Source organism: Schistocerca nitens, chromosome 6 (assembly GCF_023898315.1).
Source record: "Schistocerca nitens isolate TAMUIC-IGC-003100 chromosome 6, iqSchNite1.1, whole genome shotgun sequence".
Lineage (NCBI taxonomy): Eukaryota > Metazoa > Arthropoda > Insecta > Orthoptera > Acrididae > Schistocerca > Schistocerca nitens.
The window spans coordinates 35,661,372-35,682,505 of record NC_064619.1 but is presented as its reverse complement, the minus strand read 5'-3'; the positions used below and the strand labels follow the sequence as shown (position 1 = coordinate 35,682,505).

The window sequence follows — 21,134 nt, the reverse complement described above, 5'->3', positions numbered from 1 at the left end:
AGTGTATCAACGCCTGCTTGCAGCTAGGGTGTTCATTTAATTATCATTTCTAGTGGAAGACGCTACAAGAAGGACACTCTGGTTATGGAAAAGTTAAATATTGGATTTCCTTGAGCTTACATTGCAAGAAGAGTCAGATAACATGTTATTTACTACCACACACATCTCGCAAGACGATGCGAAAATCAGAGGAATTACATGTCATTCAGCTGGTTACTGCCAGCCGTTCTTCCCACCCTCCATTCATACACCATCAAGTACCTTGGTTGGTACAGATGTAGATGCTGAAAAACAAGTATATACGAGACCTCAGTTGTCAGTAGAGCTTTACGGTGAAAACAATTTAGCAAGGTTATTGTCTGAGGTTGGATTGGTTGGTTGGTTGGTTGGTTGATTTGGGGGGAGGGGGGGAGGGCACCAAACAGCGAGGTCATCCATCCAAATGGATTAGGTAAGGAAGTCGGCCGTGCCCTTTCAAAGCATCCATCCAACATTTGCCTGAAGCGATTAAGGGAAATCACGGAAAACCTAAATCAGAATGGCCGGACGCGGGTTTGAACCGTCATCCTCCCGAATCCGAGTCCAGTATGCTAACCACTGCGCCACCCCGCTCAGTCTTCTGAGGTGTGATAATTTATTCAGACTACCTGTTTCGACTTAAGCACCCATTTTCAAATCGTTATTGAAGCGCCTTAGCGCATGTCACCGAAAATGGTACAACCAACGTAGAAATATTTGGTGTCGTGAATAGTTGTGACAATATGCAGCACCATCGATCAGAGCACCAAGTGCATCTTCTCTCATGGTGCTATGCATACACTTTTCAAATGGCTCTAAGCATTACGGGACTTAACGCCTGAGGTCATCAGTCCCCTAGAACTTAGAACTACGTAAACCTAAATAACCTAAGGACATCACACACACCCATGCCCGAGGCAGGATTCGAACCTGCGACTGAAGCACCGGCGCGGTTCCGGACTGAAGCGCCTAAAACCGCTCGGCTACAGCGGCCGGCATGCATACAAGTTGTCACTCCATAAAAACAATAATACTGCGGGGCCGACCAAAGGGTAAATATTCAGTACAGCCGTTTGACTCTAGACCTGCTCGTGTGGTTTAATGCACAGCTCTTAACCTTGCGAGATAGGGAGGTGAACCAGACCAGGACAGAACCCGCGTAGCGATTGATGACCGTTGGTGTGCTACACAGACCAGCCATAGTGTGGCTATTACGCAGTTTCACACGGTCGTTTAGCAAAGTATTGTGCTCCTCCCCGACCACCGCCTCAGGCAATACAAGAGATAAACAATTAAAAATACGGCAGCACACAGAACGAGTCGAAGACAGACGGCGCACAAACTTCTCTGTCTTTAAAGTTGTGCATACAGAGCTATATTCTCCATTGAGTCAACTGACGACTAAGCCGACAGGAATATCACCAGGACAAAAAGTTATAAAAAATTTCGCAAATATTGAAAACAACGGATCCCATACGATTACATAAATTATTGTAAAGAGAGAGACAGATAGATAGATAGAGAGAGTGAGAGAGACAGAGAGAGAGAGGGAGGGAGAAAGATTTTTTTCGATTGGTTAGTAATGATACGATGGCAGTTGATAGAAATTTGTCGGATCTTTTTCCTTTTACAACTAATGTTCAGGTTTTTGCGGTAAGATTTAGTGCATTTTTCTGCTGGGGTAGAGAGAGACCAACATTCTCATCGAAAATAGCGTCTACATCAAACTTTGAAAAGCGGCAGGCTGTTTGGCTCGTCTTGTTTCATGTACACTACCGGGCATTAAAATTGCTTCACCAAGAAGAAATGCAGATGATAAACGGGTATTCATTAGACAGATATATTATACTAGAACTGACATGTGATTACATTGTCACGCAATTTGGGTGCAAAGATCCTGAGAAATCAGTACGCCTGGGCATTGAGTCAAACAGAGCTTGGATGGCGTGTACAGGTACAGCTGCCGATGCTGCTTCAACACATACCACAGTTCATCAAGAGTAGTGACTGGCATATTGTGACGATCCAGTTGCTCGGCCACCATTGACCAGACGTTTACAGTTGGTGAGAGATCTGGAGAATGTGCTGGCCAGCGCAGCAGTCGAACATTTTCTGTATCCAGAAAGGCCCGTACAGGACCTGCAACATGCGGTCGTGCATTATCCTGCTGAAATGTAGGGTTTTGCAGGGATCGAATGAAGGGTAGAGCCACGGGTCGTAACACATCTGAAATGTAACGTCCACTGTTCAAAGTGCCGTCAATGCGAACAAGAGGTGGCCGAGACGTGTAACCAATGGCACCCCATACCATCACGCCGGGTGATACGCAAGTATGGCGATGAGGAATACACACTTCCAATGTGCGTTCACCGCGATGTCGACAAACACGGATGAGACCATCATGATGCTGCAAACAGAACCTGGATTCATCTGAAAAAATGACGTTTTGCCATTGGTGCACCCAGGATCGTCGTTGAGTACACCATCGCAGGCGCTTCTGTCTGTGATGCAGCGTCAAGGGTAACCGCAGCCATGGTATCCGAGCTGATAGTCCATGCTGCTGCAAACTTAGTCGACCTGTTGCATGGGGGCTTAATTAAAATAGAATGCAAATAATTTTAATTTTTTGATTCAGTAGCTGTCTGTTCGGTTACGAAGTCTCGTAACGGTTGGCCCTGACTAATATTATTACGCAATCTGACTGCATAGAACAACAACAAAGAATGAAATGGAAATTTTCATTAACACAATTAATTAATTAAGTCCCCAGCAACTATAAAACCTACGAAACCAAAGCACAAGTGTAACTGTTCTGTGTGTGGAAGTATGACTCAACGTACGCATCTGGCACGGTTCTTCTTCAACAACACAAGAAAATTTAAATATCATTTATACTGAATTAATTAAAGAAAATAGGAATACCATAATTACTCAAGAAAACCAGAATTACACTCTAATACAAGAACACAAGCCAGATGCTTTGTTGACTGAACCTGTAATGACGCATTATTCAGGACATTGAAATAATGAGAAAGAAAAGAAAAGTAGTTTGTTACCTTAATTTATATTGATGAAAAGCACTCTAGACATTACAATCTCTCCACACTGGCTCGCTACTATCACATCTCAACAAGAACTTTTCAGTATCACATCTCAGCAAGCACTGCCTACTAGCTCATCTCAACAAACACTACTCACTACGACATCTCAGCACTGACTACCATGAGCTCTCCCCAAGCACTGCCCACTACGACATCTCAATAATCACTGCCAGTGGAGGCGGCGGAACAATACTCTCTAGCGCGATCTCTGGCGCTGTGGCTCAGTGTAGCCACCTTTCAACGTGGCCGCACGATCCGTTGCAGCCATGCGGATAAGATGCCTGTCATCTCGACTGTTTGTGATACGAGGCCGTAGGGATCCAGCACGGCATTCCACTTGGGACCTGTGGAATGGTACATTAGCTTATTTGTTTTAGTTGTAAATATTTGTCATGTATTGTTGTTTTTCTGACATGTTCCACATCCTGGAGGACCTCCTCACTACGGATCAATTGGAATGAATGTAAATCTAATCTAATCTAAACCCTCCTGAACCCACGGATTCCATATTCTGCTAACAGTCATTGGATCTCGACCAACGCGAGCAGCAATGTCGCGATACGATAAACCGCAATCGCGATAGGCTACAATCCGACCTTTATCAAAGTCGGAAACGTGATCGTACGCATTTCTCCTCCTTACACGAGGCATCACAACAACGTTTCACCAGGCAACGCCGGTCAGCTGCTGTTTGTGTATGAGTAATCGGTTGGAAACTTTCCTCATGTCAGCACGTTGTAGGTGTCGCTACCGGCGCCAGCCTTGTGTTTATGCTCTGAAAAGCAAATCATTTTCACGTCACAGCATCATCTTCCTGTCGGTTAAATTTCGCGTCTGTAGCACGTCATCTTCATGGTGTAGCAATTTTAATAGCCAGTAGTGTATTTGTGATCAATTTTTCGTTTTTGGATGAGTTTTGCAAGTGAGAAGCGCAGCAGATACGAGTCAGGTGATGTGTAGAGAGGTTCGGTGATACCGGATGAGCCGAGAGGATGCTGCCGTCCTCAGGACTGCAGGCAGGGGACTGGCGGTTAAAGCCGTGCTTACGTTGGCTTGGGTAAATTTAACTGAGCCAGCATCATGTTAGCGCCAGCCTATTGTGCGATTTATTGCACATATACACTTTGAGTGGGCGATCTGAAAGTATTTTTCTTAATGAAAAAGTACCAGATGCCACAGACTTAAGCTTTTTTCAGGATCTGAAATGTTGAGGCTAGCTGCTGTTTGAGAGGGTACTGAATGATGGAACAGAAGTGAAAATAAAAGTGATGTCATGAGGCTGTAACATGTAGCAGGAAGTTATTTTTTTAGAAAAGAGGGAAGGAGTTAGGTTTGGTTTTTTGAATGTGCCTCTTCTTGGTGGGATATTTTGGTAAAGAAACAATTACATCATTGGCAGACGATGTAACTTCATAGAGCATTTGTGGTCGAGATTTTCTCGCCGGAAAGAAGGAAGCAGTCAGTTCTTTACTGACTTAGAGAGGAAGACTTCATCTCTGGGCTTGTAAGTGAACACATTCGTACTCCACAGGCTGCACTTTCAGCTGGAGAAGCCGATTGGTGTCCAGTGTTTTAGCCCTTCGCCGAGCAATCCTAGCATTGAACTACATGGCAGCGAGAGAGAGTGTCACCCACTGCTCACATGGCACGGAACATTATGATGAGCATAGTAACCAGCTCCGGCGTATTAGGGCAATCGAGAGTCTGAAGTTCAAATTCATGACAGGTTTGACCGTTACACGTTCGTCAGTGCATCCTCAGATGTGTAGGTTTCTTCGGTTCTCTATTCAGTCAAATAATCACTGTAATCCTTATATAGTTAGGCAGAGAGAAATTTCACAAAGCGACATTATTAAGCAGTCCGAATTCATCATGTAACTTTGCCAGCCAATAGTTCACGTTGTATAATTCTCAATGTTAAATCTGTGATTGTGTCTGTGGCAACTTCATCGTTCAATTTAGGTAAACATTTCTGGAATACAGTGATCAATTAATTGTTATATTTAGATTAAAGTTCAGTCTTGATCACGTTATGTCTGTTTTAATGAGTAACCGGTTTCGGTTTTTTTTTTTTTTTTTTTTTTTAATAAAACCATCGTCAGACCTGTGAATAAATTTTAAGAAATACTAGATACCAATCTTTAAATGAATGAAAAAGTCTAATGATGTCAAAATTTTGGGCTGGTAGGTGGAGCTCTCCTTGCTGCTGTGCAGTCAACTGATGGTTATGAGTGCTGAGCACGAGCTTAAATATGCAGAGGCTCCGCCTACTTCCTGTCACACTACTTCATAACTGCCAATCAGCGTTCATAATATGACGCCATCGTCAAAGTATAAAAGTAGGAAATACACTAATAACATAAAATTGATTCTTTTAAATATCTGATTAACAGATAGTAGTTGTGTCTACAACTTATTTATATTTTGAATAAAAACAGTGAATTACGATGTGTGATAGCTGTGCCCTCTATGGACAACCTTAATACTATTACAGTGCCAGTTACATCAAAGATGTAAAATCCTTGGCGTTGTGGTATATATCGATTATACCAAGTCGCCTACATCACAATTGCATCTTTGTTGGATGCTGCAGAATCGTCCTGTTTTAACTGTAGTTTTTATGGCAATGTTCTTTATAGCATTAAGTTAGCAGCCAATAGTATGTTCCACATTATGTATATCTGATTAACTGATGAGACTGCTGATGCAGCATATTTTACATACATTGCTTTTGCCATGGGTATAACTAATCTTATATTTTTAAAAAACAAAAGAGTAGATGCTTTTATTATAAAATTTCATCAAAAAGGTCGTAATAATATTTTTCGCGAAAATCTAATTGTTCATTGAGCAGCATTGATGATTTGGTTTTCAAATGAGCATATATCTCGATTTCTTCTAGGATATTCATAAGTAAGCCTTTATTTGCATAATGAAGAACTTGTAAATTCTGTTGTACTGTCCCCTCAGCATGATTATTGAATGTTATATGATGACCAAAAACAGACTTTGTTCGTGAGGTACCTGACGTATGTTCTTTGTACCTTACTGCAAAATTTCGACCTGTTTGGCCGATATATATTTTCTCACAGTCTCTACATTGGATCTTGTACACTCCTGATCTGGTAGATTTTCCATTATCTTTATTTACGGTATGTCTTAATTTTTGTTGTAAAGTATTGTCAGTTGTAAATGATATTGTTATTCCAGAATTTTTGAATAAGTTAGTGATTCTATCTGATATGTTTCCCATATATGTCATCTTCATATATTTTGGATTACTTATTAGTGGAGTACTTTGTGATTGTTGTACTTTATTAAAAATGATATCTACCTGTCGTGTGTCGAAAGAGTTGGTTTTTGCAATTTGTTTTAAGATGGTCATTTCCTTTTTGATCTCATTAGCTTCTAGCGGTAACCTACAACAATTTTTTAAGTCTATGATACACCGAATACTAAAATTACCGCTAGAAGCTAATGAGATCAAAAAGGAAATGACCATCTTAAAACAAATTGCAAAAACCAACTCTTTCGACACACGACAGGTAGATATCATTTTTAATAAAGTACAACAATCACAAAGTACTCCACTAATAAGTAATCCAAAATATATGAAGATGACATATATGGGAAACATATCAGATAGAATCACTAACTTATTCAAAAATTCTGGAATAACAATATCATTTACAACTGACAATACTTTACAACAAAAATTAAGACATACCGTAAATAAAGATAATGGAAAATCTACCAGATCAGGAGTGTACAAGATCCAATGTAGAGACTGTGAGAAAATATATATCGGCCAAACAGGTCGAAATTTTGCAGTAAGGTACAAAGAACATACGTCAGGTACCTCACGAACAAAGTCTGTTTTTGGTCATCATATAACATTCAATAATCATGCTGAGGGGACAGTACAACAGAATTTACAAGTTCTTCATTATGCAAATAAAGGCTTACTTATGAATATCCTAGAAGAAATCGAGATATATGCTCATTTGAAAACCAAATCATCAATGCTGCTCAATGAACAATTAGATTTTCGCGAAAAATATTATTACGACCTTTTTGATGAAATTTTATAATAAAAGCATCTACTCTTTTGTTTTTTAAAAATATAAGATTAGTTATACCCATGGCAAAAGCAATGTATGTAAAATATGCTGCATCAGCAGTCTCATCAGTTAATCAGATATACATAATGTGGAACATACTATTGGCTGCTAACTTAATGCTATAAAGAACATTGCCATAAAAACTACAGTTAAAACAGGACGATTCTGCAGCATCCAACAAAGATGCAATTGTGATGTAGGCGACTTGGTATAATCGATATATACCACAACGCCAAGGATTTTACATCTTTGATGTAACTGGCACTGTAATAGTATTAAGGTTGTCCATAGAGGGCACAGCTATCACACATCGTAATTCACTGTTTTTATTCAAAATATAAATAAGTTGTAGACACAACTACTATCTGTTAATCAGATATTTAAAAGAATCAATTTTATGTTATTAGTGTATTTCCTACTTTTATACTTTGACGATGGCGTCATATTATGAACGCTGATTGGCAGTTATGAAGTAGTGTGACAGGAAGTAGGCGGAGCCTCTGCATATTTAAGCTCGTGCTCAGCACTCATAACCATCAGTTGACTGCACAGCAGCAAGGAGAGCTCCACCTACCAGCCCAAAGGAGCCAATGGGTATAACTAATTTTATTTTATTTTGTTAAAAATTTTGACATCATTAGACTTCTTCATTCATTTAAAGATTGGTATCTAGTATTTCTTAAAATTTATTCACAGGTCTGACGATGGTTTTATAAAAAAAAACCGAAACCGGTTACTCATTAAAACAGACATAACGTGATCAAGACTGAACTTAAATCTAAATATAACTTCATCGTTGTTTTGGATGATTTGTGATTCTAATGCTTTTCGTAATAAACTTCGTTTATATCTTTATTGTCACATTTAATAATTTTCAGTGATAGAACAGGAATTTCCCATGTTAAGATTCATGGTAGTGCCACAACATTTCATAGCATTAATCAACCCATTGAATGAATCTGTTCCAGCAGTGGGTCTCACGGGTGTGACTATATCACGATTAATTCTGATTCAGTCACATTTATTCACACATACGGGGTTTTTGAATCTTTAATGGGCGCTTACGTCTTTGAAGTAAGAACAGGCAGCCGTGCGGTGTAGCCGCACGGTTTATGACACCTTGCCACGGTTCACGCAGTTTTCCCCGTCGGAGGTTCGAGTCCTCCCTCGGGTATGAGTGTGTGTGTTGCCTTAGCATAAGTTAGTTTAAGTTAGATTAAGCAGTATGTCAGCCTAGGGACGATGACCTCAGCAGTCAGGTCCCAGAGGAACTTACCACTACCCCCAAGAACAGGCAATTGCTGCCTTCATTTTACACGTCACAGCATGAAGTGATTCATGGTGGCCAACTTCTTGAATATAGAAGAAGGAATAAAATTAACAGCACAAGTTACGTGTTTTCTTTTTGTTATAGGTACGGTTGCGTTTAGGAAATCAATTCCCATTTTGTGGTGCTCTGAGAATCACGTCTTAACGGTAAACGACTTCTGCGTACAGATTTTCAGTGTTTTACACGTTATAATGCAGCCACACTACATAAATTGCACTGAAATCGGAATATTCCTGGAAATCTAGTTCTAGTGGGAAATGAAATCGTACAGTGTTTCGGATCTCGCCATGGACTTTGTGCCTCCTACCTCACGCTGAAGCTCTGACACAAGCAGCCCATAATTAAGACTGAATTTTCCAGCAGCTGACACAAAAACTGAAATATATATTGCGAGTATGTTGCTTGCCATGTCTTTTAGGCGTTAATAGTCAGGCCGAAAGAGGTTTGATTGCTCACTGAAAGGAAACTTTAGATTGTTTAATATTTCACACAAGTGACACAACAGCAGCAAAGATTTTGCAAGATACTTGCATCTCAAATTGACATCTTAGTATTGATTAACATCTCCACAGAACGTAAGAAATGGAAGTGGTACGTTGGTGGTTGGCCACAAGGAAAACAAGCAAGACGAAACGATAGCTATCACTTGGAATGAGTTTTGCCAAAACTGTGAGAAGTGACGGGACAAAATGTGTGCCGGCCGAAGTGGCCGTGCGGTTAAAGGCGCTGCAGTCTGGAACCGCAAGACCGCTACGGTCGCAGGTTCGAATCCTGCCTCGGGCATGGATGTTTGAGATGTCCTTAGGTTAGTTAGGTTTAACTAGTTCTAAGTTCTAGGGGACTAATGACCTCAGCAGTTGTCCCATAGTGCTCAGAGCCATTTGAACCATTTTTGACAAAATGTGTGTGTGTGAATTCCTAGGGGAACAAACTGCTGAGGTCATCGGTCCCTAGACTTACATACTACTCAAACTAACCTAAAACTATCTTAGCTAAGAATAACACACACACCCATGCCCGAGGGAGGACCCGAACTTCCGGCGGGAGAGCCCGCGCATTCCGCGACATGGTGCCTCTAACCTCGCGGCCACTCCGTGAGGCAGAAATGATTAACATTTGAAGCATGTCGGCCCGCAGGTGCAAGGTCAACATCGATAACGCGGTGCTGCACCACTACCGGTAAAATGTGCCTGCGGCTCTCGTTGTCGCTATAAACCGAAGGTAATGGATCAGTATGACATGAGCAGACGTGTAGGACGCCTCGCAGACGTATGCAAGAACCGTACCGTCTGTTCAGTGAGTTTGAAAGAGGGCGCATTATTGTCATGAGAGAATGTGATGCATTCATCTGGGAATTGCTGCGCCCATGGGAGAAGGGTTTCGGCAGAGCAACAGGTGTGCGCAGAACTGTTCACAGAAGGTCGTAGAACACGACGAGATGGCTCTGAGCACTATGGGCCTTAACATCTGAGGTCATCAGTCCCCTAGAACTTAGAACTACTTAAACCTAACTAACCTAAGGACATCACACACATCCATGCCCGAGGCAGGATTCGAACATGCGACCGTAACGGTCGCGCGGTTCCAGACTGAAGCGCCTAGAACCGCACGGCCACTCCGGCCGGTGACGACGAGATGGGTCAGGTCGCACCACCCAGGCAAGCCCCCTCTCCCCCCGACGAAATCGACACCTCATCCGAATGGCATTGGAGGACATATCTGCGTCCTCCTCGGCTCTGGTGCAACAGTGGAACAGTCTAACACATTGTACACTATCAAGGGTGACAGTCAGTCACCGTTTATTATGGCTTGGATTATGTGCGCGTCGTACAGTTCTCCGTCTCCCTTTGACGAATGTACAGAAACACGCTAGACCGCAATAGCGTGTGGAATGACGTCAATGGGAACAGGGATGGCATCAGATAATCTTTTCGGAAGAATCCATGTTCTGTTGTTTGAAAATAATGGTCGTATTTCGGTTCGCTGCACACGGGAGGAGCGGCAGCCCAGTGACTGCATTTGCACAGGACATATAGCCCTAACTTAAGCCCTTATGATGTGGGTTGCTATTGGGTACAGTTGGTGCGTGTCCAGGGCAGTGTGACGTACGTGGATGACGTCCTGCGACATGCAGCCATACCCTTTCAGCACAACACTCCAGACGCCATTTTCAGCAAGACAATGCACGACCACGTGCTGCTGCACGAACACGTCCCTTCTTGGCGTCACAGGATCTGGCCCGCCAGATCACAAGACCCGTCGCCAACCAAAAATGTGTGGGATATGGTGAAATGACGGGTGCAGCACTGCGATCCAAAGCGAACCCCCACAGATGAACTGCGGATCCATGGCTATACCACAGGACGCCATTCGCGCCTTATATGCGTCGATGCCATGACGCATAGAATAAGTTATCAGAGCCCGTGGCGGACCCTGTGCATACTAGGCAACAGGACACATGCTGGACCGAGTCGATTGAAATGCTTAACGTTTCTGCAGAACATACTGAGCCATGCGTGGCTCGTGGTTCCGCCTTCATGTATTTTACACCCTGTTTTTAACGTACTTCCACCTCATCGTGTTTATTTAAATTACCACTGTTAGCCGGCCAAAGTGGCCGCGCGGTTCTGGCGCTGCAGTCTGGAACCGAAGACCGCTACGGTCGCAGGTTCGAATCCTGCCTCGGGCATGGATGTGTGTGATGTCCTTAGGTTAGTTAGGTTTAACTAGTTCTAAGTTCTAGGGGACTAATGGCCTCAGCAGTTGAGTCCCATAGTGCTCAGAGCCATTTGAACCATTTTTTTACTACTGTTACTGAGTGGCTCCCCCCATGAACCATGGACCTTGCCGTTGGTGGGGAGGCTTGCGTGCCTCAGCGATACAGATGGCCATACCGTAGGTGCAACCACAACGGAGGGGCATCTGTTGAGAGGCCAGACAAACATGTGGTTCCTGAAGAGGGGCAGCAGCCTTTTCAGTAGTTGCAGGGGCAACAGTCTGGATGATTGACTGATCTGGCCTTGTAACATTAACCAAAACGGCCTTGCTGTGCTGGTACTGCGAACGGCTGAAAGCAAGGGGAAACTACAGCCGTAATTTTCCCCGAGGACATGCAGCTCTACTGTATGATTAAATGATGATGGCGTCCTCTTGGGTAAAATATTCCGGAGGTAAAATAGTCCCCCATTCGGATCTCCGGGCGGGGACTACTCAAGAGGACGTCGTTATCAGGAGAAAGAAAACTGGCGTTCTACAGATCGGAGCGTGGAATGTCAGATCACTTAATCGGGCAGGTAGATTAGAAAATTTAAAAAGGGAAATGGATAGGTTAAAGTTAGATATAGTGGGAATTAGTGAAGTTCGGTGGCAGGAGGAACAAGACTTTTGGTCAGGTGATTACAGGGTTCTAAATACAAAATCAAATAGGGGTAATGCAGGAGTAGGTTTAATAATGAATAAAAGAATAGGAGTGCGGGTTAGCTACTACAAACAGCATAGTGAACGCATTATTGTGGCCAAGATAGACACAAAGCCCATGCCTACTACAGTAGTACAAAATGAGATTTTCACTCTGCAGCGGAGTGTGCGCTGATATGAAACTTCCTGGCAGATTAAAACTGTGTGCCCGACCGAGACTCGAACTCGGGACCTTTGCCTTTCGCGGGCAAGTGCTCTACCAACTGAGCTACCGAAGCACGACTCACGCCCGGTACTCACAGCTTTACTTCTGCCAGTACCTCGTCTCCTACCTTCCAAACTTTACAGAAGCTCTCCTGCGAACCATGCAGAACTAGCACTCCTGAAAGAAAGGATATTGCGGAGACATGGCTTAGCCACAGCCTGGGGGATGTTTCCAGAATGAGATTTTCACTCTGCAGCGGAGTGTGCGCTGATATGAAACTTCCTGGCAGATTAAAACTGTGTGCCCGACCGAGACTCGAACTCGGGACCTTTGCCTTTCGCGGGCAAGAGCTTCTGTAAAGTTAGGAAGGTAGGAGACGAGGTACTGGCAGAAGTAAAGCTGTGAGTACCGGGCGTGAGTCGTGCTTCGGTAGCTCAGTTGGTAGAGCACTTGCCCGCGAAAGGCAAAGGTCCCGAGTTCGAGTCTCGGTCGGGCACACAGTTTTAATCTGCCAGGAAGTTTCATATCAGCGCACACTCCGCTGCAGAGTGAAAATCTCATTCTGGAAACATCCCCCAGGCTGTGGCTAAGCCATGTCTCCGCAATATCCTTTCTTTCAGGAGTGCTAGTTCTGCATGGTTCGCAGGAGAGCTTCTGTAAAGTTTGGAAGGTAGGAGACGAGGTACTGGCAGAAGTAAAGCTGTGAGTACCGGGCGTGAGTCGTGCTTCGGTAGCTCAGTTGGTAGAGCACTTGCCCGCGAAAGGCAAAGGTCCCGAGTTCGAGTCTCGGTCGGGCACACAGTTTTAATCTGCCAGGAAGTTTCATATCAGCGCACACTCCGCTGCAGAGTGAAAATCTCATTCTGGAAACATCCCCCAGGCTGTGGCTAAGCCATGTCTCCGCAATATCCTTTCTTTCAGGAGTGCTAGTTCTGCATGGTTCGCAGGAGAGCTTCTGTAAAGTTTGGAAGGTAGGAGACGAGGTACTGGCAGAAGTAAAGCTGTGAGTACCGGGCGTGAGTCGTGCTTCGGTAGCTCAGTTGGTAGAGCACTTGCCCGCGAAAGGCAAAGGTCCCGAGTTCGAGTCTCGGTCGGGCACACAGTTTTAATCTGCCAGGAAGTTTCATATCAGCGCACACTCCGCTGCAGAGTGAAAATCTCATTCTGGAAACATCCCCCAGGCTGTGGCTAAGCCATGTCTCCGCAATATCCTTTCTTTCAGGAGTGCTAGTTCTGCATGGTTCGCAGGAGAGCTTCTGTAAAGTTTGGAAGGTAGGAGACGAGGTACTGGCAGAAGTAAAGCTGTGAGTACCGGGCGTGAGTCGTGCTTCGGTAGCTCAGTTGGTAGAGCACTTGCCCGCGAAAGGCAAAGGTCCCGAGTTCGAGTCTCGGTCGGGCACACAGTTTTAATCTGCCAGGAAGTTTCATACAGTAGTACAAGTTTATATGCCAACTAGCTCTGCAGATGATGAAGAAATAGATGAAATGTATAACGAGATAAAAGAAATTATTCAGGTAGTGAAGGGAGACGAAAATTTAATAGTCATGGGTGACTGGAATTCGTCAGTAGGAAAAGGGAGAGAAGGAAACATAGTAGGTGAATATGGATTGGGGGGAAGGAATGAAAGAGGAAGCCGCCTTGTAGAATTTTGCACAGAGCATAACTTAATCATAGCTAACACTTGGTTCAAGAATCATGAAAGGAGGCTGTATACATGGAAGAAGCCTGGAGATACTGACAGGTTTCAGATAGATTATATAATGGTAAGACAGAGATTTAGGAACCAGGTTTTAAATTTTAAGACATTTCCAGGGGCAGATGTGGATTCTGACCACAATCTATTGGTTATGAACTGCAGATTGAAACTGAAGAAACTGCAAAAAGGTGGGAATTTAAGGAGATGGGATCTGGATAAACTGAAAGAACCAGAGGTTGTAGAGAGTTTCAGGGAGAGCATAAGGGAACAATTGACAGGAATGGGGGAAAGAAATACAGTAGAAGAAGAATGGGTAGCTCTGAGGAATGAAGTGGTGAAGGCAGCAGACGATCAAGTAGGTAAAAAGACGAGGGCTAATAGAAATCCTTGGGTAACAGAAGAAATATTGAATTTAATTGATGAAAGGAGAAAATATAAAAATGCAGTAAATGAAGCAGGCAAAAAGGAATACAAACGTCTCAAAAATGAAATCGACAGGAAGTGCAAAATGGCTAAGCAGGGATGGCTAGAGGACAAATGTAAGGATGTAGAGGCTTGTCTCACTAGGGGTAAGATAGATACTGCCTACAGGAAAATTAAAGAGACCTTTGGAGAGAAGAGAACCACTTGTATGAATATCAAGAGCTCAGATGGCAACCCAGTTCTAAGCAAAGAAGGGAAGGCAGAAAGGTGGAAGGAGTATATAGAGGGTTTATACAAGGGAGATGTACTTGAGGAAAATATTATGGAAATGGAAGAGGATGTAGATGAAGATGAAATGGGAGATAAGATACTGCGTGAAGAGTTTGACAGAGCACTGAAAGACCTGAGTCGAAACAAGGCCCCGGGAGTAGACAACATTCCATTAGAACTACTGATGGCCTCGGGAGAGCCAGTCCTGACAAAACTCTACCATCAGGTGAGCAAGATGTATGAGACAGGCGAAATACCCTCAGACTTCAAGAAGAATATAATAATTCCAATCCCAAAGAAAGCAGGTGTTGACAGATGTGAAAATTACCGAACTATCAGTTTAATAAGTCACAGCTGCAAAATACTATCGAGAATTCTTTACAGACGAATGGAAAAACTGGTAGAAGCCGACCTCGGGGATGATCAGTTTGGATTCCGTAGAAATGTTGGAACACGCGAGGCAATACTGACCTTACGACTTATCTTGGAAGAAAGATTAAGAAAAGGCAAACCTACGTTTCTAGCATTTGTAGACTTAGAGAAAGCTTTTGACAATGTTGACTGGAATACTCTCTTTCAAATTCTGAAGGTGGCAGGGGTAAAATACAGGGAGCGAAAGGCTATTTACAATTTGTACAGAAACCAGATGGCAGTTATAAGAGTCGAGGGGCATGAAAGGGAAGCAGTGGTTGGGAAGGGAGTGAGACAGGGTTGTAGCCTCTCCCCGATGTTATTCAATCTGTATATTGAGCAAGCAGTAAAGGAAACAAAAGAAAAATTCGGAGTAGGTATTAAAATTCATGGAGAAGAAGTAAAAACTTTGAGGTTCGCCGATGACATTGTAATTCTATCAGAGACAGCAAAGGACTTGGAAGAGCAGTTGAACGGAATGGACAGTGTCTTGAAAGGAGGATATAAGATGAACATCAACAAAAGCAAAACGAGGATAATGGAATGTAGTCAAATTAAGTCGGGTGATGCTGAGGGAATTAGATTAGGAAATGAGACACTTAAAGAAGTAAAGGAGTTTTGCTATTTAGGGAGTAAAATAACCGATGATGGTCGAAGTAGAGAGGATATAAAATGTAGACTGGCAATGGCAAGGAAAGCGTTTCTCAAGAAGAGAAATTTGTTAACATCGAGTATAGATTTAAGTGTCAGGAAGTCGTTTCTGAAAGTATTTGTATGGAGTGTAGCCATGTATGGAAGTGAAACATGGACGATAACCAGTTTGGACAGGAATCGAATAGAAGCTTTCGAAATGTGGTGCTACAGAAGAATGCTGAAGATAAGGTGGGTAGATCACGTAACTAATGAGGAGGTATTGAATAGGATTGGGGAGGAGTTTGTGGCACAACTTGACTAGAAGAAGGGATCGGTTGGTAGGACATGTTTTGAGGCATCAAGGGATCACAAATTTAGCATTGGAGGGCAGCGTGGGGGGTAAAAATCGTAGAGGGAGACCAAGAGATCAATACACTAAGCAGATTCAGAAGGATGTAGGTTGCAGTAGGTACTGGGAGATGAAGAAGCTTGCACAGGATAGAGTAGCATGGAGAGCTGCATCAAACCAGTCTCAGGACTGAAGACCACAACAACAACAACAACAACAACTGAGTGGCTGCTTTGCCTGACCGTGACAGGCGCTAGCAACGCATATCGATATATCCCCTCTCTTAGTACCTTTGCTAGACTGTTATTATTTCCAGGTCGTTGTCTGTCCTAAGAGGAGTTCGGGTCACGAGTGCGGGTTGTCAGTCAGTTGGAACGCGTCTGGAGCGCAGTCCGCAGCTGCCAGTTGGGGAGTTGCAATGCCGCTCTAGTGCAGTCGGGTTGGAGCTGTGAGGTCTGCGTCGACACGGTTCGCCCGCCCACTGCTGCCACGCATCACTTGAACCGGGCCACAGTCTTGGTGGATCGTCGGTCGGTCGTACTACTGGACGACGCATTTTGGCTCGCCGATCGTTCATGAGTCGGCTGTGTGTGTGTGTGTGTGTGTGTGTGTGTTTCATGTGTGCGTAGTTAGTGTTGGGTATCATTCAGGTCTTCGTGCAAGTGTTTGTCAGGTTGTGTGTGTAGTCGGCGTTATTTCCAATGACGACTATTTTAGATTTGTCGGCATTCGAGAGCGCTCTCCGCCGGTTGCTGCTGACTGGGGAAGTTATCTCCGCGTTGTGCAGTCGGCTGGGTCCGCTGGCGGTCCCTGCGCAGTGTTCGAGCGTGTGTGGAGCTGTCTGGTCGCTACGAGCTTCGTGGTTCACCGACTCAGGACGTAAAAGTTGAGTAGTGGTTTCAAGTACTCAAGCCACGTCCATTCATGTTGTGTGGTTCGTTTCGGTGGTTCGCTGTTGGGGAGGTTTATCTGTGTGCAACACCGAGTGTTGGTATCGCTGAAATGTAGCCGCCATGCAGTGGAAATAACTATATTGGTTGACTACAATTCAAGTGCACCAGCGGAATTTTCTGCCTTGTTGCCGTTAGTGTTCCGGTTACCTGCCCTGGCCACAAACGTAATTTCAGGCAGTGTCCTTTCCTCCACAGCTTAATAAATATACATATTTGATTGTGGATAATCACGCCCGTAACATTTTGTGTTTGAATTCTCATGTACCGATTGGTGGCAGGAAAGTCGTTTGTCGGTCGGTCCGTGGCTGTCCCTTGGTTGCGTTCTGACGGATCAAGTGTAGTTGGGCTCACCACCTGTCTCACCTAAGTGAACGAGGGCAGACCGACCCCCTGGTGGCTTCTGAGTGCTGTTGTCTTTACTCTCTTTCTCACCGGTATTTAATTGTCTGTTTATAATCTATCATAGCAAATGATTAAAAAAAACCCTTGGTTTTACTGTGTTTAATGTAAGTAAGTTTGAATTCTGGCAAGTGGATATTTGCTGAAGGGTTATTGCCATTGTGATGTCCTTTCTTTTAGTCCAGTTTCAGCTCCTTAAAACTTAAGGCTTATCGTTATATTTTTTTAAAAATTTTGGAACATTAACTGTAGGCCTTCAGCCTTGGAACCTTATTCTTAAAATTACCTTTCAAGCTTAAACATTGCTGCCTTCTGCCTTTGAAAGGTTATGGTAATTTATTTTAAAATCTTGAAAATTTTATTGTGGGCCTTCAGCCGTTTGTATTGCATCTTGTTTATTGATTGGCGGCTCCATGTTGTCTTGTGCACTACGACCAGATAACAGGTATACTTGAAAAAAGAGACAGCATTGGTCGTATATTTTTTACTATTGCAAAATCGATTTTCTGTCACTGAGTGACCATCTTCAGTACTATGTGATTGCTGTAAGCTTAGTGACAACAGTGCATCCCAATTTAAGTTGTACAATATAGCACTGAAGATGGTCACTCAGTGACAGAAAATCGATTTTGCAATAGTAAAAAATATACGACCAATGCTGTCTCTTTTTTCATGCATCTTGTTTATGTTTGTCTATCCACCCTCGCCTTGAGGCTTTCAGCCTAGCTGTGTTTTGTGTATATATACATATTATGACAGCGAACCGATTGTTCTGTACTGACAGGTTACTCTGTAACTGCAATATATGATCTGAAGATGGGCAGCTAGCCCAAAGTTGGCTCTGAGCACAATGGGACTTAACATCTATGGTCATCAGTCCCCTAGAACTTAGAACTACTTAAACCTAACAAACCTAAGGACAGCACACAACACCCAGTCATCACGAGGCAGAGAAAATCCCTGACCCCGCCGGGAATCGAAACCGGGAACCCGGGCGTGGGAAGCGAGAACGCTACCGCACGACCACGAGCTGCGGACAGCTAGCCCAAAGCCGGTCATTGAAAATAAAGAATAGCGATCAAAGACTGAAACGCCATATTTTTATATATTATTTTATTTGTCATGGTAACTGCGTGTTTTCAGTCACTTGAAATTTACCTTGTTGATTTTTTAAGATTTCTTGTTTGGAGGCCTTTAGCCGTGAAAGAATTGGAGTCTGAAACTCGTAGTTGTAAAAGTTCGGCTATGTGCTTCTTTGCCGGCCGCGGTGGTCTCGCGGTTCTAGGCGCGCAGTCCGGAACCGTGCGACTGCTACGGTCGCAGGTTCGAATCCTGCCTCGGGCATGGATGTGTGTGATGTCCTTAGGTTAGTTAGGTTTAAGTAGTTCTAAGTTCTAGGGGACTGATGACCAAAGCAGTTGAGTCCCATAGTGCTCAGAGCCATTTGAACCATTTTTGTGCTTCTTTGATTGTAAATGTGTTATTAAATTACAACAAATTACAATTTTAAGGTGAAACTGATCCCAATCTTATTTGGCCCATTCCACAATCCTAATCACCTGTTCTGCCCAGCGGGTTTAGTGGGCGTTTCACATACTACCACTAGTGTACATGTCCTGTGAATATGAACGTCCTACCTCAAGTCGTTCAAGGTGTTCTGTTTTTTTTTCTGAACATGAGAGTATTTACTTCATGATTGATTTAAATTACTCATACATGACTTCACAGTGAAATGTATTCAAACTACATGGAAAATGGGATGTCACAAGGGTATTCTCATCGATCTCGTGCTATTGTTTAGTCGTTTATGATGACTGCTCTCGTCCTTCGTCTACCAGACTGACATAACTAGCGTAATATGAAACCAGTGGTTCAGTTAAATGACATACTGTAACTGGCCGACTTGTTTCAAGGTTTGCTCCCTGTCAGTGAGACACGGAGATGTGACAGAAGCGCAGTGGTGAGAGTCACTCGCGGCAGGTAAAGCCTCCGAGCCCGATCTACTTACAAGAAGCCAGCCATGGCGAAGGCGCCGATGCCGACGGCGAGTGTGAGGCAGGCGACGGCGGCGGCGGGCGTCATGAGGAAGGCGGTGGCCAGCATGAACGCCGACTGCCCCAGGAAGGCGCCGCAGCAGAACACCTTCCGCACCTGTGCAGACCGAGCAGGCTATAGTTCAATTCTTTTATCTCGGCGGTTCGTGCATGCCCGCCCGGACGCGGGAGACTGCTGCGTTGCCAGTTGTACGCGCCAAGTATAGTTCGCCATAGTATAGTTCGCAAACTTACGTTTAGGGGGAAGCGCGCAGTTTATGAAGAAAAGCCACCACGGCCGCATTAACCCTTTCGCTGCTACAGAGACGAGCTCCCCACATTCCGCGCTGTGCGCGATTTTGTCATCACTGCACTGCTCGCCTATGCAGACACATCGTGTTTCGACTGCTTTGACACACTTTATCATTCGATTTCACGAAAACTATTTGCCCCAAAAATTTGATTTTTACACATCTTCTTGACTGATACCTTCCGCCCATAAATGACTTAATTTTGTTTCGATGTTGAACGCAGTTATTGTGCAACATTAGATGTAGTAAACCATTGAACGAAATTTTGAAGAGTTTGCAGAGGTAAAAGTCCTTAGCGTATACTTTCCGTATGGTCGATTTCAGTTGCCACTAGAAATTTCAAAAAATTACATTCAAACGAATAAAATTCATGAAGTAAGACACTTAGATATTGTTTTTAAATAAAGGAAATATTAAGCACTGTACAAGGTTTGAACTCAGAATCTTTCACCTAGCAGCCAAACATTTTAACCAATACGCTAACGCAGCTCGTCATCCAATTGACCTCCCGGAGGATTTTATACTGTCACACAAAATACCGACACACACTGTTGGCATGACTATGAATTACTCACGTTTCGTCGAAGTACAATACGAAAGAAACAATTACCGCTGTTCTTTATTGCGAAAAGGCTGTTAGTGAGAATGATATAAACACCTTTTCTTGCTATCGCCTGAATTAGGAGGCTTATTGCTTGTTTGGTTTGATTAATTAATAGACTATGAAGCAATTGGTATAAAGAATGCTTTTTCCAAACTTTCTATAAAAGAAAGTCTGCTATCAAGACATTGCTTTTGTTCAATTACTTTATTTATGACTGAACGTTTCTAAAACTGAAGACACTCGTCCGTGCTCAACATTGCAGTCGAGCTCTGGTAACGTCGTTCTCTGTTCATTGGCTGACTGTTAAGTGACGTCAGATGCGCAGAACGAACCTAAACTCGGACGCCGTCGTAAATGACGCGCACTTTAACAGTGGTCCGTGCTTTCCGTACCTCAGACTTACCAACTACAGAGACTGTCATGAAACTAGACCAGTCAGGATCATTTCACCATCTTACGAAATTGCCACTTAGTGAGAAATGAAATGTTAGTAAGAATTACGAAAAAAATATTAGACATCTGTTTTTAATCTAGAATATGATGAAATACTTTGTAAAAAAAAATTCTTGCCAGGAGTTAGCAACAAAATTAAAATAACGTTACAAGAAATTTTTAAGAATAATATTTTTTTTACTTCAGACTGTGGAAAAAAAGAAACGCAAAGGCTTTGAGTAATGGCAGCCACAGCCTAGATATACGATTTTGAAAAGATAAGACTGATTTTAACTGCTAGAAGCCGACCTTGGGGAAGATCAGTTTGGATTCCGTAGAAATGTTGGAACATGTAAGGCAATACTGACCGTACGACTTATCTCAGAAGGTAGATTAAGGAAAGGCAAACCTACGTCTCTAGCATTTG

General features: G+C 43.3%; 1 protein-coding gene across 4 annotated transcripts in view; it reads right to left on the bottom strand.

Annotated features, from left to right (window-relative positions):
* The window catches only part of LOC126263127 (vesicular glutamate transporter 1-like), a 142,735-nt gene that overhangs the window by 7,826 nt on the left and 113,775 nt on the right, over window positions 1-21,134 (bottom strand). For all 4 annotated transcript variants that reach the window (XM_049960145.1, XM_049960147.1, XM_049960146.1 and 1 more), the window contains exon 9: window positions 19,336-19,478. In XM_049960145.1, coding sequence (XP_049816102.1) covers window positions 19,336-19,478 — 143 coding nt within the window. The remainder of the gene's footprint in view (window positions 1-19,335; window positions 19,479-21,134) is intronic.